Source organism: Mauremys mutica, chromosome 8, assembly GCF_020497125.1.
Source record: "Mauremys mutica isolate MM-2020 ecotype Southern chromosome 8, ASM2049712v1, whole genome shotgun sequence".
NCBI classification, from domain to species: domain Eukaryota; kingdom Metazoa; phylum Chordata; order Testudines; family Geoemydidae; genus Mauremys; species Mauremys mutica.
In genome coordinates, this window is record NC_059079.1 from 12,317,850 (window position 1) to 12,344,792 (window position 26,943).

General features: G+C 43.0%; 2 protein-coding genes across 7 annotated transcripts; one reads left to right on the top strand and one right to left on the bottom strand.

Moving 5' to 3' along the window:
• Nucleotides 1-3,052: 3,052 nt before the first annotated feature.
• On the bottom strand, nucleotides 3,053-18,062 carry LOC123376735 (NADH-cytochrome b5 reductase-like). Of its 6 annotated transcripts, none has more exons than XM_045028991.1 (7): nucleotides 17,989-18,062; nucleotides 14,532-14,711; nucleotides 13,139-13,287; nucleotides 12,050-12,137; nucleotides 8,819-8,923; nucleotides 5,989-6,192; nucleotides 3,053-4,239 (listed from the first exon to the last, which is right to left on the bottom strand). In XM_045028991.1, exons 2-7 carry the CDS (start codon nucleotides 14,706-14,708, stop codon nucleotides 4,036-4,038), a joined length of 927 nt encoding a protein of 308 aa, XP_044884926.1. In that variant the 5' UTR covers nucleotides 14,709-14,711; nucleotides 17,989-18,062; the 3' UTR covers nucleotides 3,053-4,035. The 6 variants fall into 6 exon arrangements, with proteins under 6 accessions (XP_044884926.1, XP_044884927.1, XP_044884928.1 ...); XM_045028992.1 differs by lacking the exon at nucleotides 17,989-18,062 and adding an exon at nucleotides 17,859-17,949; XM_045028993.1 differs by lacking the exon at nucleotides 17,989-18,062 and adding an exon at nucleotides 17,609-17,723 and having other exon boundaries at nucleotides 3,053-3,829.
• A 91-nt stretch (nucleotides 18,063-18,153) lies between these two features.
• Nucleotides 18,154-26,406, top strand: MRPL37 (mitochondrial ribosomal protein L37). The gene is made up of 7 exons (XM_045028989.1): nucleotides 18,154-18,622; nucleotides 20,531-20,714; nucleotides 21,289-21,404; nucleotides 22,199-22,384; nucleotides 22,676-22,833; nucleotides 25,379-25,582; nucleotides 26,173-26,406. The coding sequence occupies exons 1-7, from the start codon at nucleotides 18,235-18,237 to the stop codon at nucleotides 26,275-26,277; spliced, it is 1,341 nt and encodes a 446-aa protein (XP_044884924.1). The 5' UTR covers nucleotides 18,154-18,234; the 3' UTR covers nucleotides 26,278-26,406.
• The last annotated feature ends 537 nt before the right edge of the window (nucleotides 26,407-26,943 follow it).

Consider the following 26,943-nt stretch of genomic DNA (forward strand, 5'->3'; position numbering starts at 1 on the left):
CTAGCCATGAACAAAGAGAGAAGAGTTAGCAGCAGAAGGGCCAGACCAGCTGGGCAGGGTTGTGCCCCATCGTGTTCCATATGTGCTGAAATACCTAGGCATATTGGGGTGGAATTTAAAGTACAGTTCCAGTTTTAACTCTCCCATTCTTTGCTAACTTGAAGTTATACCCCTGCATTTTCAAAGAGTTGCACTGGGTACATCGATACTGCAGCTGGGAGCAGGCTTCCCTGCTCAGATACGGACATGGACACACACAGACGTGATTTTCTCAAGCTTGCATACTAAACATAAGTGTAGTTGGGGGTACCACAGGCAGTGGTTCAGGCTGTCTGAGCGCATAGCTGGGATTCTGGGTGGATTTGTCCTCAGGTGGCTAGCCCAAGTCTCCCCCTGTGCTACCCATGGCTACACGGCTATTTTTTGCATGCTAGCTTGAGAAGAGCTAGAGCATCTGCCTAGCCTACCGAAGTAGGGAAGCATGCTCCCAGCTGCAGTGTAGACATACCCACGGACGTTTAGCAAAACCTCTAGATTTTCAAAGCTTAATGCGTGTGAACAAGTCTTTGAAAATTTGGCTCATAATGGTCTGAGATGATGCCTTCCCTCGTGTTCCTAGCTAGGGCCAAAGTACAGTCAACTACTGAAGAATCGATCTCAGGCTTTATGAGTCCCAACATATGTTGGGACAGGACTTGAGCAGTCAGCATTGGGTAGAAGTCCTACTAGAGAGGACAGGTTCACAGAACTTCCCCATCTACCATAATAGTGTAGTGGCGGCCTCCAAGATGGTTAAAATATGGTTTGATATTCCAGTGCAGACCTAACCAGGTTTTAACCATGTGTCCGAATTGGGCAAAAGCCCTGGATATATCTTAGCATTTACCTATGCTGGGGAACCAGAACCACATTTTGTGTTGTGGGGATGACTGGTGAGCCAGCACACTGACCCAGTTCCGTTAATGTGCATGCATGGGTTAATTCTAGACTCCCAGTAATTGGAGTCAACTCTCACTGACTTGACTGGAAATTGACTGGTTAAACCCCATGTAACTCTTTGAAAATGCAGAGATTCATATTGTTGGAACATAATTTATTGTGGTTCAATTGTAATACACACACACACACACACACGTGTGTGTGTTTGTACAGGGTCTAAAACAATGGGGCCCCAATCCTGACTAAGGGCGCTGGGTATGACTGTAATACAAATAAATTAATTAAATTATATTATAGAGTTGGGTCTTTGTTACAGATTCCAGTCTCGTCTGCAATACCGAAAGAGAAATTCTCTTGTGGCAGAGCTGAAGAGCTGCTAAGGGAATATTTACCAACCAAACTTACCAACGTTACCTATGAGCCTACAAAATGTGCCAGCCTCACTATTGCTTTAAGTGAAGAAATAAGACACTTGGTCAAGCAAGTCACTCCTCCTCGGTATAAGTTAGTTGTCAACGTCACCATTGGAAACAAAAGCAAAGATGAGACAGTGGATATAGTGGTGACTAGCCAGTGTCTGTGGGACCCTCATTCAGATAACTTCACATCCTCCCAGTACGTGAATGAGACACTTTTTTGTGTTGTTTTGGTTCATGCTGTTTATTTTGAGTAACAATCCAAATACATCTCCTTCGCATAGGAAGAGCTTAGGTATGTTACTAGCTACAAGTAAAGCGAGACGCTCAGACACGGGTGTTTGATGACAAACTTGGAACTGTGCCATAGCTACAGCATACACAGTATGCAGAAACTCTAAAACAGAATAAAAATGCTAATTAACAGATGAATTTAAAGATGTGGAGAGAGACTATGTGCGCCATACATCACATGTACACTTATGTGCGCAAGATGCCTTGTCATATCCTGTAACAATTCCTGGCTCTTACATAGTGCTTTTCACCGGTCTGTCTCAAAGTGCTTTACAAAGCGAAGCACGTATCATTATATCACTGGATGTACTTTTACTAACAACTATTGTTTTCCATTAATAATGTGATGTTTTAAAATGGAAAATATGATACCCAATACTTTTATTTCTGAGATCAACCATCTCCTCCAGTCTGTTACATCTGGCTGAGCCTGGGTCTGCATGGAACTCAGAGGCAGTTTGGACTTGAATCCCAGGGACAATTCCTAGCCTGCACCTGCCAGATGTTCTGCCTCTGGCAGAAGAACAAATTCAGCAGCTCCACGCTCTTCTGCCCTTGATTCAGCAAGGCACTTAAGCCTGTGCCTAACTTTCAGCATGTGAATAATCCCACTGATTTTGTGTACTTAATGGTCAGCAAGTGTTTAAGTACCTTGCTTGAATTGGGGCTTTTGTTGTTTTCTACTTTATTTTGTATCTCTTTTCGGGGGAGGGGTGGTAGTGAGGAATTTTATTGAATAGATTGTGTTTTCTTCATTCCTTCATCTCCTCTGGGGTAACATAGCTGCTTTGAGGCTTTGTAACCAGGGCCAGCTCCAGGCACCAGCGCAGGAAGCAGGTGCTTGGGGCGGCCAATGGAAAGGGGTGGCACGTCCGGGTCTTCGGCGGCAAGTCCCTCGGTCCCTCTCGGAGGGAAGGACCAGCTGCCAAATTGCCGCCGAAGAATGAAGCAGCACGGTAGAGCTGCTGCTGAGGTGCCGCCGATAGCGGCTTTTTCTCTTTTTTTTTCTTCGTCGCTTGGGGCGGCAAAAAAGCTGGAGCCGGCCCTGTCTATAACCTCTGGAACAGCTAGTAAGGTGCAGCCCTAGCAGGCCTCTATGCACGGCCCCTTCCTCCCCCCACAATGCTAGAGCGTTCCAGAACAGCCCTGTGGAAAATCCAAACATTATTCCAGATATGAGGCAGTGTTCCTGGGAAGTTCAGAAAGTCAGTTCTGGCAGCCCTCTGCCTATGGAAAAGTCAGGCAGTCACCATGAAATAGCTTTTCTAACTTGAAAATGGCTTCAGTTTCATAAACAATAGAGACTATAAAATGCTTGGGAGCAGGTAAAGCAAATAACCATCATCCCTGAGAAACTGAGGTTTTACAACAACTAGAACATCATGCACACACTTTCTCAAATAGATTTTTAGGATACATTTTTATTCTCCACGTGAAGTGTTGTACACAAATGATAAAGGACTTTACATTTTTTGGGTACACCGTGCAAACCCATACCAGTGCATCAATACATCATGGGGCAAGGCTTAATAAATGCCCAGTGACCAGACGTATTAGGATATGTCTAACTGCATTGTAAACCTGGGTCTGCGGGACCCGGACTCATGGACTCCTGGATCCAGGTCTCACAGCCGTGTTAACGCATCAATGCTATTACACTATGCAGACCTTCTGACTTGGATCTGTGGTCTGACCTGTGTTCACACTGCAAAACGAGAGGGCTTGGACTTGAGTCACAGCAGGAGTCGGGCTCTGACCCACTGCCCTATGAGGGTCCTAGGACCTGCGTCCTGAGTGCTTGCTGACCTGAATCAGACTGATTTGGAATGGGGTTCAGGTTCAAAGCTGCATCAAAGCCTGGTCTTTTGTGCAGTGTAGACATACATTTAAAGTCCCTTACGGCAATAACCTCTGGATTAAGAGTTCCCAATAGTGCACAGTGACACGGTAGACCTAAATGGCTTTCAGGGTGTTAGTACCGTGACAACCATGCACAGATCAGAGCAGAGTTACTTACCTGCTCCTTTTTATTTAGAAAATGAAAGTGATGACACAAAAAAATGAGGTAATAGTAATGCTAAATGTCTCTTTCATGAAATTCTGAGTTAGTGCTTCCACTACCATTCTTCTCTTTCCTGGCTGTGCCATGTTATTGTGGCAGGTATGCTTTGTCAGCTGGCCTATAGGGATTTTAAAAATAATATAGTAAGAATTATATTAAAGACACTGTATAAAATATTTTATACAAAAGCATATGAAAATATATGCATGAGAAACCCAAACAGGTCAAAGGACAAGTTCAAATTGATGTTTGCATAGGAAACGGCAAACAGGTGCATGCTTGGTCTGCACTTCTTTTCAGAGGAAGCAGGTCTGGAACACGCTGCTAAAATACAAAATAGGAATCCTCTTTGAGTCCTATGGCTTTCAGATATCTAGTCATATCTTCATTAAATTCTACCGAGCCACAAATCAGCACAAATGGCTTTCTTCTACAGGAATTTATCATTTTCTTAATCAAGTTCTCAGTTATATGGCCAGTGTGTGTGTTTTCTTGATAGCTCCAAGGAAGTTTTTCCAGGGAAGATTCCTGGAAAAGCAAAAAGTTTACACTATATCAAGTTATTTTAGAAAAAAAGGATGATTAACCCTTTGAAGAGTTAATGCTTAGACCAAACATCTGACCTCCCTTGACAAAGTTTCATCTGAAAATTTACCCTTCAGGAATCCATCTAGATAGTTTCTTCCAGGTCAGTAATTGATGTAAATGAACCACTGCAACAGCTGTGCTTTTCTGGGACAATGAAAATCACAAAGCCCAGGATGAATCAGGTGTGAGCTGGGAACAAAGCATTCTCTGTCTAGGGGATCTGGCTGTGGAACAATCTTTCAGAGGAGATTGGGCAAATCCAGAATCTGATCATTTTTAGGAAATGTTGCAAAACCTTCCTCTTTGAGACAGCCTTCCCATCAGAAGTCTTCATATTGTGAGTGTCACCTGCCTCTATTCCCAAACCCCTAACAACCTCCCTCTGCAAAAATAAAACCCTACCCCAAGCAGAGTTTTGACCCTGAAAAGAGAGAAATGCCAGATATTCCATGAAGTTCACTAGGGCCTTTGCTATTGTTAGTGATTTTATGTGGAAGGTGCTCACCTACTACCATGATGGGCAGCAGCATAAAACTGATTGATAAGTAGACAGATAGAATTATAAAAAGGAAGCTGTACAACTTGGTGTAAGATTAAAACAAACCTCTTATGAGAGGAAATCACAATGAGACAAGAGAGAAAAAACGTATGGACTGCCACGTCCTCATTAGTGTCAAACAGGTACCATTGCCCTGTACAGGATGGAATTTCAAGACCTCCTCAATGTTTGTGACCATCTTATTCTTTGGTGGCTGCCGCGCAAAAAGTTTTTTAGGAGCAGAAGGTCATGAGTTCTGTTCCCCATTGCCCATACTGGCCAAACGTAGGAGACAAAGTTCCACAATGAGGGGCGCAAAAAATGATTCATGCAGGAAACTTAAAATGCTGTGTGATTCATACTGTTAGCATAAACAACTTTCTATAATCTGAGTGCGATGAATCTTTATTTCTGATGTAAGTAATTTTCAACAATAAAAGTGAGGGCACACCAGATTTGTGTGGAACATATGTAAATTTGAGACTAAATGAGCAACATCCCTGAAAATGAAGGCTACTTCAGAGGTAGCCCCTTGTCCATGAATTTGGTATAGTTAGCAACTTTAAGTATGTGGCCCCAACATTTTTACGCATAGACATGACATGGGCTTCACTGGAGGACTCCAGTGTGAGATAAGTTGATGAGAAGCTGGGTGGATGCATGCTGCAAGGTGAGACACCAAGCTAGCAATGAATATTTGTGATGATTGAAACTAACTAATGAATGTGAGCAGTGAATGAAAGCAGCTAACAAATCAATGCATGGGTGCTGAAAAAGGAAGACCCTTTGGGTGCAGTTTGTTTATTGTGAGTTTCACAGAGAGCTGAGAGTTCTATAAATACAATTTTTCATATGCAGCAATGATCAATTTGGAGGGGAAAAATATTCCAGGGCGGATACAGTTCAATGGGACCTTCCTAACAGAACCTCTGTCAAGACAGGTCACCTAGTGAGCAATACAGTTGAAAGTCTGCTAGTTAGTATGAACAGGATTTAAGAACATGTTATCAGACAGATGCTACTGGATCAACACATGGCCTTGGCCACTGGTAAGCAATCAACTTAGATAACACTGAGGCAAAAGCAGAGAAGGCAGAGAGTTGTTCACCACAGAAAACCCAGGGATGAGTGTATTTATATCAGAATGTTACCTGGCTAAGGACGTAACATGTTCTGACGTTCCAGTATCGAGACTGATCTTGGAGAAGAGGTTTCAAGTAAATATTTTCAAAAGTCCGGAAGCAACCAACCAGGGTTATAAAGGTTTCATCATCTTCATTTTCTGTTATGTATTGGAGAATGGGGAGCATTGGTGCTATGCCAGTTCCAGAGGCAAGCATAAGAAGTTCTCCATACTAGAAATTAAGTGGAGGATTTTGAATAGATTATAATAATTGGAAATGGAAAAACCTATTACATTACTCCATTCCTCTGAAATGGTGCGATAGCAGGCCTATAATATCTGATATGTTCTCTAATGGGGGACTGTGTCAGGTTCATTTATACACAAAATTTAGTTTTTTAAAAGGCAAGATTTTACAAAACCCAAACTCAACAGAAACATTTTCATGATTTAAAAAAAAAATCAAATGAAAACCATTTTTTCTTGGATAGAAACATACCCCTGAGTTTTAACCTTGATTTCAGCTAAAACATGTTGAGCTTTAGTTCAGCTGCCCCCATTGCTGACACCCCTTGTCAGCAGTGGTTTATATTTCCATTGTAGACAAGCCCTGAGATAAAGATGAAAGCACTCAAATCTCATGCTGTAGAGTGTAATTTAGACAGCTGCAGGAAGGAACTCTTTCCTTCTTTGTACAATTGCTTGGTGCATTATGGAGGTTCTCTACCTTCTTCAGCAGCAGTGGACATTACAAATAAATAATAGTAATACTTAGAACTTTTTATCCACAGAGCTCAAAGCACATACAAAAGGTGGGTGATCATTATAATCCCCATTTTATAGATTAGGAAGCTCAGGCATGGGGAGGGCTCGATTTTCAGAAGAGCTGAAGGATCTCAGCTACTTGCCCAAGTTCACACGCATGTCAGGTGAACCCCGGTCTCCTGATTCCCAGTTCAGTGCCCTGCCCACAGGACCACCTTTAGCCATGGCTAGGGACTGGATATCGGACTGGATGAACTACCAGGTCAGAACTGATATGGGAAATCCTATGAATCCATACTAAATCAGATGAAGTGCTCACAGCCAAATGAATCACTCTTATTCAAGAGTTGGATTGAGGACATCTGAGCTGTATCCCAACAGAAAAGTTAGTGGCCTGTGGAAATCAAAGCCCAAAGCTATATTAGACTGAGAAAAGATTTGCAAAACAAAGGGCCCACTCCAACTCCTATTGACTTCAGTGTAAGTTGGATCTGACCTTTTATGAACAAATCTATCCTAAGTGCTATGAAACTTTCAGCTTCCTTTTATACAGGCCACTGATTTATACAGCATACTAATTCTTAGGGATGGCCATCAGTGGGAGCCAGGGGTGCTTAGCATCACTCAAATTCAGGCCCTACATGTGCCCAGGCTACCAGTAAGGCTGGTTCCCCGTGGCACAGTTTGCAAAACCTCTTCTAACTTATGAATTGGTAAATTAGCTGAGCAGGCTGGAAGCAGGGCACAGAGATGGTGTTTTGGGACTATTTCACGATATATTGTGAATGACCTATTTAAATTGCTGAGCCATATCCACTTTTAAAATAAGATCAGTTCTGATGTATTTTGGTAACAAATTACTCTGAACGCAAAAATAAAAGGGAATTTTATTTTCGGGTGTTAGCAGAACTCATAAAATACCTTTCATCTATTATTATTATTCATAAATAATACAAATAATTATAAACAGTTTGAGCTTCTATGGTGACTTTCACCCAAGGGTCAGAATGTGCTTTATGAGCTGTATTTACAGGGATCATTCACCCTCTGTTGGGATGCAGTCACTTCTGGCAATGCAGCACAAACCTGATCACAAGTTCTGAAGAAGGGGAAGTGAAGAATAACTTTACCAACTGAAACAGTAGGGGGGATTTCAGCAGGCAGAATGTAATTGCTCTACCTGGAATTTGGCCAGCTCCCTGGGGTTTTCACACTCCTCACTGCAAGTGCCATGGGATCTCTAACGACCAGAACCACAATTCTACATCTCATCCAAAAGGTGCGGATTAAATAACAGTCCCTACGTTTGTAGGAAATCTCTCCAAAATTTGATATAGTCATTTTTGCTGTGAGTTTGGCACCCATATGTGGGATCACTATTTGCAGCATCATGGACGTAAGACTGCACACCTCACCGGAGTCTGCACAATCTGATGATACCTCATGGGCCACATAAATATATCAAATGGGTGAGATCTGGCCCTGGAACTAGGAGTTTGATACCTCTGCTCCGGTCAAACTTGGTCTTGAAACATCAATGTAGTTCAAAGTGATGCAAAACAAATTTGCACGCATTTTTGGTGATAACTCTGACCAGTTTCAACACTAATGAAATGTATCAGAGGGGTAGCCATGTTAGTCTGGTTCTGTAGAAGCAGCAAAGAATCCTGTGGCACCTTATAGACTAACAGACGTTTTGCAGCATGAGCTTTCGTGGGTGAATACCCACTTCTTCGGCTGCTTGCATCCGAAGAAGTGGGTATTCACCCACGAAAGCTCATGCTGCAAAACGTCTGTTAGTCTATAAGGTGCCACAGGATTCTTTGCTGCTACTAATGAAATGGATGCTCAGCAACCCTTGCTAGTGTTTTATAATCTCCCCCACTCCTCCCATTCCTCTCCCTCCTTACATATTTTGCATTCTAACAAGATCCATTTACTCCAATCAACTTCAAATGCTGTAGTACTGTACAGTAAATGTGTAAATCCTTCAAATAATCAAAATAGTAATCTAATTGACACTCTCCTTTTGGTACATTACACAAAGTGAGCTACCATGTGCTGAGCCATTCTGTATCTATTATATGACTAACCTGATTAGGGCTATATGGGAAGCCTCCAAATGGCCCTCGCCAAAAGACTGTGTCTCCTTCAATCCAGGATTTTATATATTGTGACATTAGCCCAGCCTTGTAGCACTATTAAAAAAAAATCACACAAAAGGAAAGAATAATTATACTTTGTTGGAAAGTTTCCCAGCTTAACGTTAATTACAAAATTATCTCTGTTTAAACAAAAGGGGGAAAAACATTTCAGGGATTTAAAAAATGACTGTTCTATTGGCAAAATAATATAAACTTGTAACAGTAACAAAGACATTTAACTGAAATGATACTGGATCAAATCCAGCTTGAATATAATGTAAACACAATACACACTTATGAAGCCTAAGCTTTCTGAAGCTAGGAAGGCCTATCAGAACTCTCATTTACAAGGCACACAAAGAAGAACTCCTTACAGTCAAAAGCACAGCAAGCTTTCTTGTGTTCTCCAGAGCTCAGAACACGGTCATGTAGCACAGTTATTAAATGACTGGGAGCTGGAAGTGCATTCTGGGTATTGATATTCAAATGAACACCACATATTTTACACTTTGTTTCAGATCTCCCAGATGCTACAATGGCACAGCAAGTAACTACTGAACCGGAGTCGGATTTCCCATCTGAAATATTAAAATGGGTATTTTTAGTATAGATCATCTGAATGTGAAGGGATGCTCTGAGATTTTACAAAAATGTTGACATGGACCGCACTGAAAACGGCATTCACAAAAACTGCTCTTCTTCCTAGCAGGTGCAAAACCACTGTGAAAACACTGTTAGAGACTTCTGCATAAAGACTTCATGTGTTACTGACAGGAGTCATAGCTTGCCTGCAATAGAGGAGGACACAAAGGGAAACGCTAAAACCCTGGGATCATCCAGTTAGTCCTGTTACCATCCCTAATGGCTTCCGTGCTGTAAGATACTATCAGAGACATTTTACATTCAATGGGCCTTGCATCTTGGGTAGACATTTAACACCTATGCAGAGTGGGTAGAAAAGGTATCATATCAGAATGGTTTGTATGGTAAGCATCTTACACTCACCTTCCACAAGCATAAATGGCAACACAAGGTATAACGCAGTAGCAAATTAGCAGTTACTTCACGTTCCCTACAGCACTAGGGGAAAAGCATTTGGAACTGAAACACTCTCCACACCCAAATATCTCCCCTCAATCTAAATGAGAAATGACTGAACTGGTTTACAATTATTTTTTGTAAATAAAAAGAAAAAATATCTCCTGGGATGAAAACTTCTACACTCAGTTTTACACCAAAAGAAACGGTAACATTATAAAATCACTCAAAGGAGTATGGCTTGGCACTTATGGACTAGAGGCCCAGAGTTAGCCAACTCTGATTACTGAAGGAACTGCTCCAGCCCACCTAAGCTGTGGGACCTGAGGGAGACAGCTCATTCCCCTATAAGGGGCAGCAGGAAGCTGTGGTAGAGAGTGGGGAAAGGTTCTAGCAGGAAACATGAGAACTCAGAGCCAGGAGGATGAACTCCAGCCAAGTAAAGCATGGGAGTGACTGGTAAATTAGCACCCAGCTCTGGAAAGGAGGAATGGGGACTTTCTACTGAAGGGGAGAGAGATATTGAATGGGGGTTGGGGCTGGAGGGCAATGTGTTTCTGAGGATTGAATAAACTGGACCCCAGAAGGGGACTGTTTTAAGTACTGTGGACTGTGCAGTTCTTAAGGGCCCTGAATAAGGGGAAACAGAGTGACCCTAGGCCACAAGGGGGGTGCTCAGAAGGTGGCTGACCCTGTTACAGAGGGTTATGCATGGTAAATAGCAACTCCCTCACTCTAAACTGTAGTATCACGAACGTGATAGTGTAACAATAGGAAACAGAGGGGTTTGAACAGTACTTGGATTGCACAGTAATAATAATATAGTACTTCCCAAAATTGCCTGAATAGTGTGAAATATACTACAACCTACACAGCAAGTTATAAAAATGGGTACTTTCTGAGGAGGTGTTGCAGGTCTTTTATTACTGCCAGAGAATCACTATAGTTCCCTTTGGGATGAAAGGTTCTATATAAAGGAAAGGTATTATTACAATCATTACTATTATTATTGAAACGCAAAACCTGTGTAATAAGCAAGTATACATGAAATTTCACAGTCGATTTATAAATGTATCCTATTAATGCAGCTCAAATGTAGCACTTTTCCCCGATTGCCACAATAGTGAAATAACCCACCCATAAATGTCTTTTATCAGAGCTACACACATTTCTAAAGGACGATATTCTATCATACCAATGAATAATAAATCCTCAAAAGTATAAACTCCTGGGAGACAGGCAGAGGCTAAGAAGTACTCTAATCTGCCTGGAAGCTGTAGCTGTCAGAATTTTACACGTGGAGTAAAATCCATCCTCCCCCCAGAAATTAGCAGAGATATGTAAATATGACCAGAAAGATGGAACTGATTTTGATCTCCTACACAAAATAATTATTTTTGTTGAGCCTGGTTCTGCAGGCAAAACTTCCATCTAAGTGGAAGGGTAAAATCTCAGCCCTGTTGAAGTCAATTGGCGCTTTGCCATTAGCTTCAATAGGGCCAGGATTTCACCCCAAACAGGTCTTAGTATCAGTTTCTAAATGTGAAGACCACAAAATAGATGTTTTATGGTTCTACATATTTTGCAGCAAAATGAACAGTTTCCCTGAAAAGTGTCCTTAAAGCAAACAACCCCTCAACAAGCCTAATTGCTAAAGGCACTCTCTAGGGATGCAGGAGAGCTGGTTTCATTTCCTGCTGTACCACAGACTTTCAAAATCCTCCATTGGCATTGCCACTGCACTCACATGACAGACTTTAGGGGTGAAGAGGGTCCAGAGGGGCATCATTTCCCCAGGGATTCCATGCACAGGATTTAGAACTAAGCCCTGATCCTATTCCTACCATAGTCAATTGCAAAACTCTGGCCTTGATTTTGTAAGGATCACTTAATAGGGAATATGCTGTAAATAATTTATTTACAAGACATCTTTTCACTTTCAGTTTTGTGTACGTGAAATGACCACTCTTATCAGCAAAGCACAATTGCCCCTAAATAATTACAAAAATGCTCCATGACACATACTCCTAATTATAATTCTCGTTTGCTAAATATTAACAGAGGGAGTTCTGTACATTCAATGGAAGAAAAACACAGTCCCAAGTTGTTTACAATCTTATCTAACTAATATAGACTACTTACTTTTATTAAAACTTCAAAGTATCCTTCAGCGTTTACAGGGCTAACTGGAGTATAAGCTCTCTGAACCTCCAAACCATTCACCATCCCTCTGAGAAGAAAACAAGATGGTACAGGAAACCATTACTGGAATCACTGATTGATACTCTTTGGAGTGATGAGCAAAGGCTAGTGTCTGAAACACACAGCAGTCTTTCCTCCCCAAGGGGCAGCCTTTGCTGAGACAGATGTTCCCTCAATTAGCTAAAGATCCAGGGAGTGAAATAACCTCAGATTTCTCTGCAGACCCTTTACGACACTCTTTAGTATTCCTCTGATTCTCTAGGCAATGGCACCAGCTATGTTGCACATGCAGCTTCCTCAGACAAATCAGGCAAAGGAAAGTAACAGATGTTTTGTGTGGAGCAGATGAATGTGCAGTATCGTGAGGAAATGCCATATTGGTAAATTTGAATTGTAAGCTGTTTGGGCTAGGGGCTGTTTTTCACTGTACAGCATCCAGTAAACATATAATAATAACTGATATATATCAATGGTGCCTATAGTCTGACCTTCTTCTGTATCTGACAGTGGTCACCATGAGAAACTAGCACAGATGACAGCTTCTCCCACATGGCCCCTTTTTGGCAAATACTATGCCAGGGGAGGGAATGTTTTTCCTGACCTCCGCTGGCAATCACCCACAAAGCACATGGACTTTGGATACAATATTATTGCATGGTGCTTAGCCACCCCAAGCTACAGGCCTAACATTGAACTCCTGATTTAGTAGTTTCCCTTCATGCCGCCACATTGATTTAAATCGTGCTGAAACAACTACTTTTTCTCTTTTTCCTTCTGTTAATTGATCTTCTTAGTCACACTTAGTTCTCTTTTCTCCACCAACACCACAAAGCTAATGTTGGGAAAAAATGAAGCTATGGAGTGGGCTTTCACCATAAAATTAACAAACTTAAACTCATGAGTTCTTTCAACTGTATCATTACAGAAGCACAGAAATTATGATTTACTTGGTATGAAATCTTTGTATATTGACAAACTGCATATTAAGTCACATAATGTAGCCCGTTTAACCGGAGACAAGTACAGTACCTTAACACAATATGTTGTCCTAAACTCAATCCCAGGCTGCTATTTCCTGGCAGCTCAAATTTATACTGGTAGGTGTCCTCTGTTAGCTGTTCCACAGAGCTTATCTTGAAAGCAGTAAATGTATCTGGATTTAATTCTGAATTACTACTCTGTAAGAACAACAATAAGTAATTACTGGGGTAGATGGCATCCTTTATTTCATTTTTTTTTTTTAAAAACGTGTGGATTTAGTGCTTGTGAAACTTAGGACCCCAGAAAAATGTGCCTTGAAAACTCTAGGGCTCTCTCTGCTGGTTTGTTTTTGCAGTGTTTTTTTTCAAAATCTAAGATGTCATTAAAAAAAAATAGATTCCAGATCCTATGACCACGAAGAAAACCTTCTAAACATGACTCAGTGCAATGCTGTCTTCCTGAGTGTGTAGAAACGGCTCTAAGAGAGCTTAACACCCTAATGGGGATGTAACACTGAACTCTAATGATGACCATTTTAAAAAACAACACTGTTAATTATTTCACTGCTGATTATGTTAGTAGAAACATCCAGCTTTACTAGCATGGTTGGATTTATTTGAAGGGCATTTGACAGGAATAACTATGTTTTGAAGAGGCAAATAATTTACTGCTGTGTCAAATGTTTATTTTTTATCTTCAATATATGAACCTGAAAATGAAGGTAAAATAAAAGTTGTCTAAGGGGAACAGTGAACGCTATCATAGCAGAAGAGATGCTGACACTCTCATCTCTGCTTTTTCCCCTAAAAACTTGTTGCCTTAAGCTGTGGAATCACCACCTATTCTATTCTACACAGGGTGCATCACTGTAATATCTGAATACTTTCAGTAGTGCATTAAGAATGTTAGTAACACCTATCAGGTACTTGTTCTCTCGTTCTCTCAACAGAGAAAGATGTATGTGCAGGAAAGTGTCTTGTTTTGGTGGGATTTTCAAGGACTTTTTTTAATATACATGTTGCTATGTATTTATGTTAGGGACAGAAAGATCAAAGAAATGCACCTTTCACTGGGACCGGAGGGTGGTGAAGTTTATGATGGCCCTTAATTTTCTGGGTGACTTCATTCGAGTCTCAGACTGGCCCTGAAGAAAGTTCTGTCTCCTGCACCAACAAGCTTTATCCTTATTTTATCACCTTCAGGTGATGTGAGCTTGCTGTAGTGGCACCAGGAATTGCACTTGAATGAGGTACATAATGAAATCCAGAGAGTATGGGAATTTCCATTACAGCAGGTATTATGGGGGAGGTCTAAATTCTTCTAATAAACGACCATTATAGATCACCCCACCCTCAGCTACACAGCTATTACATGCTTACAAACACAAATGTGATAAAAGTACTGACTGATTGGATGCTATGAAGGCCTTTAAAGTCCCTACCTCCTCCTTCTGTTTGGTCAGGAGGCTTCTGTCTTTCTTTGCTTTGGCTTCTTCCCACTGGGCTAGCTCCTTCTGATACACATCATAGACACACGGTTTGCAGCCACTGCCACAGCACTGAGATTGCAAGGGTTCAGTGGGCATAAGAGAGAGCCAGTCATCCTCACTTTCACTCATTACCTACAAAACACAACCCAAGCATCATTCACAGGGCTATATGTTTTAAGAAAGAGGCACACATGAATCTGGTGCTAGCTATCTGCTGCTTTAGAGACATCCATCTCAATATGTTGAAGATTTAATTCAGGAGGCATCCAAACTTTATCTAGCTGAATATATAGTGGTTAACTTGATACAAGCATCTTCATTTGAGTGGCTACAATCCTCTGCTTTAATACAGAATTGTTATACTGAATATGACCAATGGCTCACAAAGTCCAGTATCCTGTCAGTGACTGTGGCCAATACCAGATGATGCAGAGGAAGGTGTAAGAAACCCAGTAACAGTTTGGTGAGCGGTTTATGCCCAGCAGAATAAGTGTCTGTATTGCGTATACATTAGACAGGAAAAATAATTTAACTATGGATGTTCTCAGTATTCATATAAATTGCTATATTTTTTAAATCCTAGACTCAGCTTCAGTGACCAAAAAGGAGCATTGTGACCTAGGATTTATCATCTCTGTGGGCCACACCCCTACATTAAAGATGAATACATGGTGTGCTCTGGTCCCATCTTATCTTGCATCTTTCTCTAAATCCCCTTCTTCAATACATCTTTATTACTGTACTCAACATACAAAGTAGCATTCTAAAATGTGGCCTGCACCTGCCCCCGCTTTTAATAGAGAGGTTCAACCTCTGGAAGATAAGCGATGCTGGAGAAATACAGGTGGTGGTCAGAGAGAGGAACTTGACAGGGAGCAGTGTTTAGTGAAATCAGTCAAGTGAAGGGCCATTTTGGAGAGCAAGAGAGTTGCTACAGGGTTAGAGATCGAATAAGTAGGCGACAGCAAGCACTGGTAGAATTATCTTTAACCCCCCCATCCAAAGATCCTTATATCAGACAGTCCTAGATCATGTCCTATCAAAAGAAGTCCCCAAACTAACCTCTGTGGAACATCACAGCTTTTTAATGCACTGCTAAACTTGATATTATTCTCAATGCTTTGGCATATACTGATGAAGAGTACTAGATAAGAGCTAGGTATTATTAATGCTGTATCATTCAAAAATGAGGAAAATTATAAAACCACAAGTGGCAGTGTTGAAGAATACTTAACGCCTATAGCCATTTTCATTTCCAAGGTGCTTTATCAGCATTAAAACTTATCTTCACACTTGTGACAAACATATTATTATTCTCATTTTACTGAGGGAGAAATGGAACACTAGGGCCAACATTTTGAAAAATGGCCACTGACTTTAGCAGTCTAGCCACAGGGAGCAACATGCTGAGCATCCATAGCAAAGTCAATAGGAGTCATGGGTACTCAGCGTGTCTGACAGTTAGGGCCTAAGTATCTGTTATCTCAAAATAAGTGGCCATTAAAAAATTAGCTTTTGTGACCTGACCAAGGCCAAAGATGAATATCAGTTGTTAGCACAGGGCCTACTGCTCATGAGAGCTGACTCCTAGCATTGTACTCAGACCATGCTACCTTCCACCCAAGGAATATTCTTCTTTCACCCAAAGATAGTATGTTCCTTGGGGCAGGTACTATGCCCCTATCTTTCTGTTGGGAAAGAGCCTAGGACATCAGGGAAGGCAGGTCTCTGCTTTGGTGAGTTTCCAATCTGGACAAATGGAGAGTAGGCGAAAGGGGCCCGTACAAGTAACACAGGAGCAGTGTTTGGGGAGGCCATTCAATATGCCTCTCAGTTCTGTGATTTGGGTACGGCTGTAATATGATAAATCCATCTTCCCCCTGCAGTCCAGCTCAGCCATGCAACCCCATCATGCTACCAGGCAAAGGCGAGACTGGGAGCCTGCTGCTCCCTGTAGCTATGAGAGGTGGTAGCTAATCATCCCAGTTGGTGGGACCCAGAGTCAGGGCAGATTGCAGGGCGGCTCTCTTGAAGCCCCAGATCCTGGAGTCATGGGATTAGGGGAGAAGCTCTGCATTCATGGATGGACAGGTCAGCATGTGACACGGCAGAAACAGGCTTGGAAACGGGCCCCCTAGCTAGGGCTGCCGTGTTCAGTTTTTGACCAGAACATCCAGTCAAAAAGGGACCTTGGTGGCTCCCATCAGCACTGCTGACCAAGCCACTAAAAGTCCGGCAGCATGGCTAATGTAGTCTCCCTGCCTGTCTTGCCTCTCGTGGCTCCCGAAAGCGGCCGGTATGTCTGGCTCCTAGGAGGTGCAGGGGTGGCCACTGGCCGGGAGCTGGGGCTGACAGGAGCTGTGGGGGCGGCACCTGCAGGCATGCAGGTCACTTCTGGGAGCCGCCTGAGGTAAGCGCCGCCTGGCCAGAGCCTACGCCGCAAAATGCTCCCGCACCCAACCCCCTACCCCAGCCCTGAGCCCCCTCCTGAACCCCAAACCCCTCACTCCCAGCCTGGCCCCCCCTCCTGCACCCCAACCCCCTCGGTCCCAGCCTGGATCCCCTCCCTCACCCCAACCCCCCCTGCACCGCAACCTCCTCGGTCCCAGCCTGGCCCCCCCTCCTGCACCCCAACCCCCTCGGTCCCAGCCTGGATCCCCTCCCTCACCCCAACCCCCCCTGCACCGCAACCCCCTCGGTCCCAGCCTGGCCCCCTCAGTCCCAGCCTGGCCCCCCCTCCTGCATCCCAACCCCCTCGGTCCCAGCCTGGCCCCCTCAGTCCCAGCCTGGACCCCTCAGTCCCAGCCTGGCCCCCCCTCCTGCATCCCAACCCCCTCGGTCCCAGCCTGGCCCCCTCAGTCCCAGCCTGGCCCCCTCAGTCCCAGCCTGGACCCCCCTCCGGCATCCCAACCCCCTTGGTCCCAGCCTGGCCCCCCCCCGCACCCCAAACCCCTCATCCCTGGCCCCAGCCAGCTCTCACCCCAACCCAGAGCCCCCTGCCCCCCAAATCCCCAGCAAGGCCCCAGAGCCTGCGTCGCCAGCCGAAGCCCGCACGCCCCTGCCCGGTGAGAGCGAGCGATGGGGCCGGAGCGAGCGGAGGGCGGGGCCTCGGGGCAGGGTGTCCCGGTTCCCGCCATTAGGACGTTGTCAATCAATCCGACTGGCGGAGCGGGGCCCGGGGCCCGGCGCCCTCCCCCCCGGTTACGACTCTCTATAGCCCACGTGGGGTGGGGTGGGCAGCGCAGGACACGGGGCGCCTCTGCCCAGCCCCCCGCGCACCAGGTGCCCACGAGCCGCAGCTGTGGCGGATGCCGCGGGGCGCCTGGAGGCCAAGGGCCCTGCTGGGCCGGGCGGGGGAGGGGCGCCTTGCCGTGCCCCACCCCGAGCCATCCTCCAGCTCGCGACCTACCAGCGGCCGCGTGCCCTCGCCGACGCCCTTCGCGCCCCCCAGAACCCGACTGGCGCCGCGCCCCGTTCCGCCGGGAGGGCGGGAACAGACAGAGCTTACCCAGGCGTCATTGGCTGGCGGTGCCGTCAGTCACCGGGATACGCGCTGCGTACCCGGCATGCTCCGCGCTAGGGAAAATGGCGGCCCCCAGCCGGTGACTCTTGCGGGTGGCTGGGCCGAGGCCGGAGTCCCTGACGGGAGCCGAGCATGGCGGCGTTACGGTGGCCTGTGAGGCCAGCGGCCGGGGCGCTGAGGGCGTGGGGCCCGCGTGGGCCGCACCGCGGCAAGACTGTGCAGGCCGCCCGCGGGCCGCTGCCCCGCACGCCCTGGACCACCCGCGGGCCGCCCCCGGGGGCCCCCCTGCCCCGCAGCTGGCAGGACAAGCGGCCGGTGCAGGAGCAGATCCCCGGCCTGGAGCAGGTCACCTACGCGGGCAAGCAGCACTTCGTGCCCTGGCTGGCCCGGCCCCGCCACCCGCGCTGGGAGCGTGGCTGGCACGACCCGCGCCGCTCCCCGGGGCCGCGCTACGAGGAGATGCCCCTCTACAAGGAGCGGGTCTGCTACGTGTGCCACCCGCGAGCCAAGATGCTGGAAGGTAGCGGGCGCGGGGCAGAGCTGCTGAGGGAGCCAGGCCGCCGGAGGGACCGGGGGGCGGGGGCAGGAGCGCCCAGCCCTGCCCTGCCTGGGGAGGCAGCAGGGTGTTGGAAAACGCGGCCCCCTCGTTAGGGCACCAGCCTCGGGAGAGCCAGGGTCAGTTCTCTGAGCTGGCAGTGCTTTCCTAGGTCACCCTGGGCAAGTTACTGCAGCTCTGTGCCTCACTGCCCCGCCTGTAGCTGGGGGTAACAGCTGCTGCCCTGCCCCCAACCCCGCTAGTCTAAATACATAAGGTTGTGAGGTGCTCAGACGATACAAATGATGGGGTCATATAAATGCCTTAGACTGGGAGGAGGGGTGTAGAGGGACGTGCCTGAGAGAGCTGGAGTAGCAGTTAAGGGGCAACCACAATAATATGCAACAACTAGCTGCCAGACCTAGCTCATAATTAGGGCCTTACCAAATTCAGGACCATGGAAAAACTCATCACAGGCTGAAATCTGGAGTTTTGTGTGCTTTTACCCTATGCAGATTTCAGAGGGGAGACCATTTCTCAAATTGGGGGTCCTGACCCAAAAGGGAGTTGCAGGGATATCACAAGTTTGTTTTTTTTGGGGGGGGGAGGGGAGAAGAGGGAGGGGGAGACAGAATCACTGTATTGGCACCCTTACTTCTGCACTGAGTGGCTGGAGAGCGGCGGTGGCTAATGGCCAGGCGCCCAGCTCTGAAGGCAGGACCGCACCAGCAGCAGTGTACAGCTAAGGGTGGGAATACCATACCATGCCATCCTTACTTCTGCACTGTTACTGGCAGCAGTTCTGCTTTCAGAACTGGGCTCCCAGCAAACAGCTGCCACTCTCCAACTGCCTAGCTCTGAAGGCAGCACCACCCCAGCAGTGCAGAAGTAAGGGTAGCAGTACCACAACCCTTTCTCCAAAAACTTTGCAAACTCTCCTTCCCCAGAACTCCTTTTTGGGTCACTACCCCTACAATTACAAAACTGTGAAATGGCAGATTGAAATAGCTGAAATCATGACATTTGTGATTTTTGAAACCCTAGGACCATGAAATTAACCAAAATGGACTGTTAATTTGGTAGGGCCCTACCTATAACTCAGGTGGCGGCTGCCTAAAACGGCTCCTATCAAGAAGGCATTTTGCGTTGGTTGGAGTGGCTGTAACCTGACTCGTGGTGGGGAATGAGCCCCGCTCACTTGTTTACAACAATAGTGGTGTGCACAGTAGGCCAGCACCTACTTTCTCAGGAGGGTGGACCAACAAAAATACTGGATTAGGTTGTAAGGGAAGTATATCACCTGAAGGTATAGGGCTGTGCACAGTAGGGCTCTGATTTTTGTTGGGGCTCCAGCTACTATGATAATTTAAACTGAAAGCTAACAAACTTTGGCAAGGGGTACAGGCTCTCTTTCCTTTCGGTATGGATACCAGTACTTAATTTAAGATGAACTATGCATGCAGCAGAATGCAAGATCCCATTTACATGTAACATGAAGTATAACATGCAAAGTATACGTATGCTATATGTAGTCTCTCATATCTTCTTTCCTTGTAATTCATAAGCCAATATACTATAATTAAAAAATGAGTAGGGAAAAACACTTATAAACTAATCTCTTTCAATAAAATTATTGTATAGTGTAACTTATATGGTGCTAATGAGGCATGCACACTTATTTCAGTGTTGTAAAACAGTACATAAATGAAAGTGGTCAGACTACATAAAATTAATGTTCCTGATAACTTGGTCATGCTGAGAAGTATTCTATATTAGTGGTAGCATAAATGCTTAAGATTCAATAGGTAAAAGAGCATTTTTATATTAACCCATTTATGGCATAGTTAACACTGCTGAATATCCTCAATAAATATATTTTGATTTGACTCTAAGGAGTAAGGCAAGCACTCTGGCTAACAAAGACAAAATTAATAGAAGGCTTACCTCCAAAAGTACTTAATATTATTGATGAACCAGCCAACCAACTAGAGAATCAGGATGAGAGAGTACAAAATGCAATTTCTCATGCACGTGTCTGGAATACCACTGAACTTATTCCCAAGAGAGAGTATTATTGGTAAGTCATCAAAAGTTTAAAGTCTGTGAGTTAAAGAAATCTTTATTTACACTGCAGCCTTTTCAGGGAAGCTCTGCTTCAAAACCAATTTTTTAATCAGTATCAGTTTAAAAAAAAAAAAAAGATATATATATATTTTACCCGCAGAACATTAGATTTACTGTTTAATGTTACTGAGGTGAATTCAGTTTGTATCTGATTGCCAGCCCTCACTTGTTTACCCTTCTACTTGTGTGTATATTCAAAACTTGTTTTCATCTTATGTCAGTGTGTAACAGTCTGTGGGTTTGTACAAACTTAATTCTAGTTTAGATCATATCCCAGCTAATACAGATGTCAATTGTTTTAATAATTGAAAGTAAACATTATCACTGCCAACTTGGAACATGATTGGTATGCCAGATGGATTTAAGAATTAAACAAATCTGCATTAACCATTTGGATATGTTACATATTTCATACGGTTTTATGGCTTACTGTATTCATGTACTGGAATACATCGTACATTCTGTACACCTATAAGTTTCAAAGTCATTTTGTATCCTATCCTACTAATTCTTGTCTCATTCTAAAGCCCTGTACTCTTGGAAGACTTGTTACATTTGTGTAGGACAATGGCTAGCAAGTATCCTTCCCTCTCTAAAAGAATGTTGGCTAGAGACTACAAAGTGGCGGCTACATGGGAGAGAGGTTAGTAACTTCTTTCTTTTTTTGTAGAAAACACTTCTCTTTCTCTTTACTTATAATCCTGATAGGGAATACTAAAGAAAAATACTAGCTTTAAAGCTAAGGATATGAATGAGAATTAAAATAAAGCTAACGCCTATGAAACTAAGTGTCTCAGAACCTTTTAGCTTTAAATAGTGCATTAGGCATAGTTGAGGTAAGATGGCTCATCTCTTGTCCTCAGGAATTTACTATCTATTCTTTAGAGAATATGAAAGACATTGGGGGGAGGACAGACAGTCAATGGTGCATGAGAAAAGGGAATCTGAGCATTGTTTTCTAAAGAACTGATTTGTTTACTACAATGTGCATGAAATCTGTACAATCTTTCAAGCCACACTTATATGGGACCAATAACTAGTGAACTGGATAAATAGAAGTGTTATGTTTGTATTCTGTGTAAAACATTGTCTCCAGTTGGGCTGCTACTTAACATTCATTTGGGGGGGAGGGGTGGAAGGGAAAAGGGAATGAGGTGCCTTGCAAAATAATTCAGGATTCTTGCAGTAATACTATTGTGACACTTCATGGTTAACTATGCAGGGGTCAGCCTATGGCTTCACTTTTTCATAGAGTATTAAACATTAGCAAATAAAACCTAGGGCATCTTTTCCTTTGGATACATGTTACAGTAAAATTATAGCAATAGAAGAATACATCTAATAGATGTGATGTTAGATTTATTCTAAATTAAGTACGAGTGTTTAGTGAGTCTTTGTAGTGTAATGTTTACATGCAGTATGATCTCTTTTTTACAGAATCATCTCTTCTTCAGGTGCGTGGCATGAATGGAATGCTTTTGAATGCCATTAATCCATTATTGCCAGTAGCCTCCAAGGATGAGATTCTGGCTACTGAAAACCACACTCTAGAGACCTTCCATCCAATCTCTCCTACAATTGATCTTCAGGAAGTTAATGTATATGAAGAACGAAATGATACAGGTAAAAGTTGTGCAGCACTTACATAAACATTCAGGCTAATGTTTACTAGTGGACAGCTCTAAAATCTTTAACTTTCCCATTCCCTTAAACATTTCATGTGCTGAGGTTAGATGTACAGTTGATAATAGATTAGCCAATTTGCTAGTGCTATATAGGTATCTTACATGTTCTTCACAGCAGTAAGTCTAACCTGCATTAATACACATTTAATAATTACTGAAGAGAGTAAAGGAAAGTAACTTTTTGTACTAAATTTTTTTTCTTTTAATCTCATGGTTACCTGTAATCCAGGTTTTAGAGAAGGTTATCCCTACCCTCATCCTCACACTCTGTACTTTGTGGAATCAGCCAACATTCGTCCAGCCCGATTTAGACCAGAACAACTCCGGGCTAAAATGCTCATGTTTGCTTTTGGCAATGCACTGGCAAAGGCCAAGATGCTATATGGGGTACGTATTAAAATGCCTGTCACACCTCACTACTTCTATAGTATAAGTCATTGTTCATGGAAGCTGTTGTAATGATTTTATCTAAAGGTGCAGTACAACCTGGATGGTTGCAGATGAATAAATTGCAAGCCAGCAGCAAAGTTAGTTTTGCTTTCAGTTATACAAAATTGAGAAATGGTACAGTGATCTCTCAGACTTGGATTAGAAGGTAGATTGTTGAAATACTTACTACCTGCACTTTTACTTAATTATGGAGATAGGAGGTATCTGTTGCTGAGTTCAGACAAATATAGCATGGAGTTTGTGATTCAAACTTTCCTATGCCATCCCATCCTTGTGCCACAGTCCGGACCTAGAACTATGAACGCTAGGTGGGAGTGGGTAGGTCAGTCCTTAACATTGTAGCTGAAATGTACAAGAAGCATGCCAACCACTGTGGACTTTTTGTGATGTGGACACCTCTCCCTTTGAAACTAGAATGAGATTCGGAACACTTCAGAGGCCACTAAGCAGCCACTAGCTGGCAATGACTTAGTCACTGTTGACCTGGATTGAATTTGAACTGAAGACCTAGGGGTGAGGGCTTCTGAATTCTATTAAGTCTGATATTACAATATTTTGAAATCTGCACTGATATCATCTAGTGACTTTATAGGCCAGGGATTTATAGGTAACCTTTAAGGACATGTTTTGATTCTTAAGTTGTTTGCCAATTCAGAGTAACACCTTGTTATGCCAATAGCAATTACATTAATGTGTTAATGAAGGTTAAAGGTAGACTGGCAATGGGTAGAAATCAGTTGAAGCAACTGTCTTGTGTGTGGCTAAAATGAAAAACTAGAACAGACATGTAATTCAGTTTACATCTATAGTCCATTGCCATTTGAAAGATTTAATTAAAATTAGGGCTGTCAAGCAATTAAAAATAATTGCATGATTAAAAATTGTGATTAATCATACTTAATAGAATACCATTTATTTAAATATTTTTGGATGTATTATACATTTTCAAATATATTGATTTTACACAGAATAAAGTGTACAGTGCTCATTTATATTACAAATATTTGTACTTTAAAAAACTAAGTGATACTATTTTTCAATTCACTCAATACAAGTATTGTAGAGCAATCTCTTTACCATGAAAGTTGAACTTGAATGTAGAATTATGTACAAAAAAATAACTGCATTCAAAACTAAAATGTAAAACAATGTGAAACTTTAGAGCCTACAAGTCCACACAGTCTTGATTTCTTGTTTGTCTGAGCAATTGGCTGAACAAGTTTGTTTACATTTGCAGGAAATAATGCTGCCTGTTGACAATGTCACCTGAAAGTGAGTGGTGTTCTCATGGTACTATTGTAGCCAGCGTTGCAAGATATCTACATGCCCGATGCGCTAAAGATTCATATGTCCCTTCATGCTTCAACCACCATTCCAGAGGACATGCGCCTATGCTCGATAACAATCCAAAGCAGTGCGGACTGACGCGTGTTCATTTTCATCATCTGAGTCAGATGCCACCAGCAGAAGGCTGACTTTCTTTTTTGGTGGTTCAGGATCTGTAGTTTCCACATAGAAGTATTGCTCTTTTAAGACTTCTGAAAGCATGCACCACACCTCATCCCTCTCAGATTTTGGAAGGCACTTCAGATTCTTAAACCTTAGATTGAGTGCTGTAGCTATCTTTAGATATCTCACATTGGTACCTTCTTTGCATTTTGGCAAATCTGCAGCAAAGGGGTTCTTAAAATGAACATGTGCTGAGTCATCATCCGAGACTACTGCAACATGAAATATATGGCAGAATGCCGGTAAAATAGAGCTGGAGACATACAATTCTCCCTCAAGGAGATGAGTCACCAACACAACACACTTTTTTTAACGAGTATCAGCGTGGAAGGGTGGCCGAAACATGAAAGGGTATATGAATGTTTAGCATATCTGGCACGTAAATAGCATGCAGTGCCGGCTACAGAAATCCTATAAATAAGAAGTGGGCAGCATTATCTCCCGTAAGTGTCTTAGCAATTGGCTGAACAAGAAGTAGGACTGAGTGGACTTGCAGGCTCTAAAGTTTTGCATTGTTTTTGAATGCAGTTATGTAAGTTGCAATTTCATGATAGAGATTGCACTGCAGTACTTGTATGAGGTGAATTGGAAAAATAGTTTTACAGTGCAAATATTTGTAATCAAACACATGAAGCAAGCAGTGTACATTTTGTATTGTGTTGTAATTGAAATCTATATTTGAAAATGTAGAAAAACATCCAAAATATTTAATACATTTCAGTTGGTATTCAATTGTTTAACAATGTGATAAACTGCAATTAATTTGAGTTAATCGCATGAGTTAACTGATTAATTGACAGCCCTAATAAAATACAAAATCTATATTCAAAACCTGTTTGAATAGAGTAACTTTCTGGGCAAGATAACACTTTTGTTAAAGTCCTGGCTTTAAACCAAATGATAATTGCTGATTCTGTATCTTCTCATCCATTGTCTGTTGTAACTCTTCCTTCCTTCCCTCCACCCCACCCAGGATGATCCCAAAGTTTTAGAGCACCCAGTAGTCGTACAAAGCATTGGTACAGAGGGTCGTATTTTCCAGTTTATGGTGTTCCAGTTAAATACAACAGACTTGGCCTCTAGTGATGGTGTTAAAAACCTCGTCTGGATTGATTCTGATCAGTATATGTATGACTACATCCGGTATCTTCCAGGAATCAGGAAGAAAGTTGTCAAGGTAAGTTAACAGGCTTGAGAGAACTAGTTTATTCACCAGAATTATATAATGTAAATCCTATGCCTTTACATTTATTTTGAGCCTTAGGAGCTTGTACAGACAGTATTGGTATAGATAGGACAATAGGCTGTTTGGTACTTAATTGTGAACACTGAAATAATATAGGGCAACTATCAGTCCTGTTTATATATCAGTGTAGTCAGCTGCTTTGCAATTTATATTAAACTTGCTAAGGTGGAGACATCTTATGTAGATGTACAAGTTCATTATGTCGTTATTGAAAAAGTTCTTCAGTGAAATAACTAAGAAAATGTATACTTGCATGCAATGGTCAGCCTCAACATAAAGTAAATGGAGAGAATGGTAATTGTCAACTCCCCTTAGACTAGGAAGGCTCTTTAATCTCACTGGGTAAATTCCCCACCCATTAGTATAATCCCAATGGAAATACACTCAAACCTACTTGTCTGTCAGAAAAAGCTTGTTTCAGACAGACTGCCATGTTTCAAGTGGTCTTTAAGTATAATAGACTATTGCTTGGGAAAGTATCAGTTCACTACAAACTGAATATCCAAGTCTCTTCTCCACAGTTTCCTGCTGGAATATATGGCTATCGCCTTGACACATTCCAGAAGTTTCTGGCACTGTATTTGCATGGAGCTGTTCAAGATTCTACTCAAACCAAAATCCTTTAAGTTTACTTCCTGCTATTCTTTCATCAGAAGATCATACAGCTAAGCAAATGTGATCGTATACTGCTCTTAAATGGAGTAATTTAAGGGTTTAAAACCTAACAATTTTTTAAAATAAAGACTTTAAAAAAAAGTGTGTGCACTTGAATATAAACTTTCATTGCAATGGCCTAACTGTACCATTATACACATGCATTAAGTTAATGAACCCAGCCTCAGTGAGTATTTTCCCAATTTTCCATCATCACCGAGAGGGAATATACAAACCAAACTGTCATTTATTTCTTACTAGTTGTAGGAGCAGATTCTGGATGTAGCAGCTGGGAGAGCAGAAATCCACATAGAGTAGAACCTGAGCACAGAATGTGTTGAGCGGGTACCTGACTCCAAAGCAAACAGCACAGTACACCTCTACCCCGATAGAACGCTGTCCTCAGGAGCCCAAAAAATCTTACCGTGTTATAGGTGAAACTGCGTTATATCAAACTTGCTTTGATCCGCCGGAGCGCGCAGCCCTGCCCCGCCAGAGCACTGCTTTATGGTATTATATCTGAATTTGTGTTATAGTGGGTCGTGTTTTTAGCAGGGTAGAGGTGTAGTTAGTTACCAAGTTGCATTATGTAGAAAACCCACCTTTATAAAGCTTTAAGCATAAAATCGTGTGGGACA

What these genes read in the sequence shown, in the direction of transcription:
- LOC123376735 (XM_045028990.1), bottom strand. Translation starts at nt 17,716, where the DNA reads ATGGCGGGAACCGGGACACCCTGCCCCGAGGCCCCGCCCTCCGCTCGC. An exon ending in GGCTTCGGCTGGCGACGCAG is followed by an intron (nt 14,712 to 17,608) that starts GCTCTGGGGCCT and finishes TGTGTTTTGTAG; the next exon opens with GTAATGAGTGAAAGTGAGGA. An exon ending in ACTTTGAAGTTTTAATAAAA is followed by an intron (nt 8,924 to 12,049) that starts GTAAGTAGTCTA and finishes TTTTTTTAATAG; the next exon opens with TGCTACAAGGCTGGGCTAAT.
- MRPL37 (XM_045028989.1), top strand. Translation starts at nt 18,235, where the DNA reads ATGGCGGCGTTACGGTGGCCTGTGAGGCCAGCGGCCGGGGCGCTGAGG. An exon ending in GCGAGCCAAGATGCTGGAAG is followed by an intron (nt 18,623 to 20,530) that starts GTAGCGGGCGCG and finishes TTTGACTCTAAG; the next exon opens with GAGTAAGGCAAGCACTCTGG. An exon ending in GGCGGCTACATGGGAGAGAG is followed by an intron (nt 21,405 to 22,198) that starts GTTAGTAACTTC and finishes TCTTTTTTACAG; the next exon opens with AATCATCTCTTCTTCAGGTG.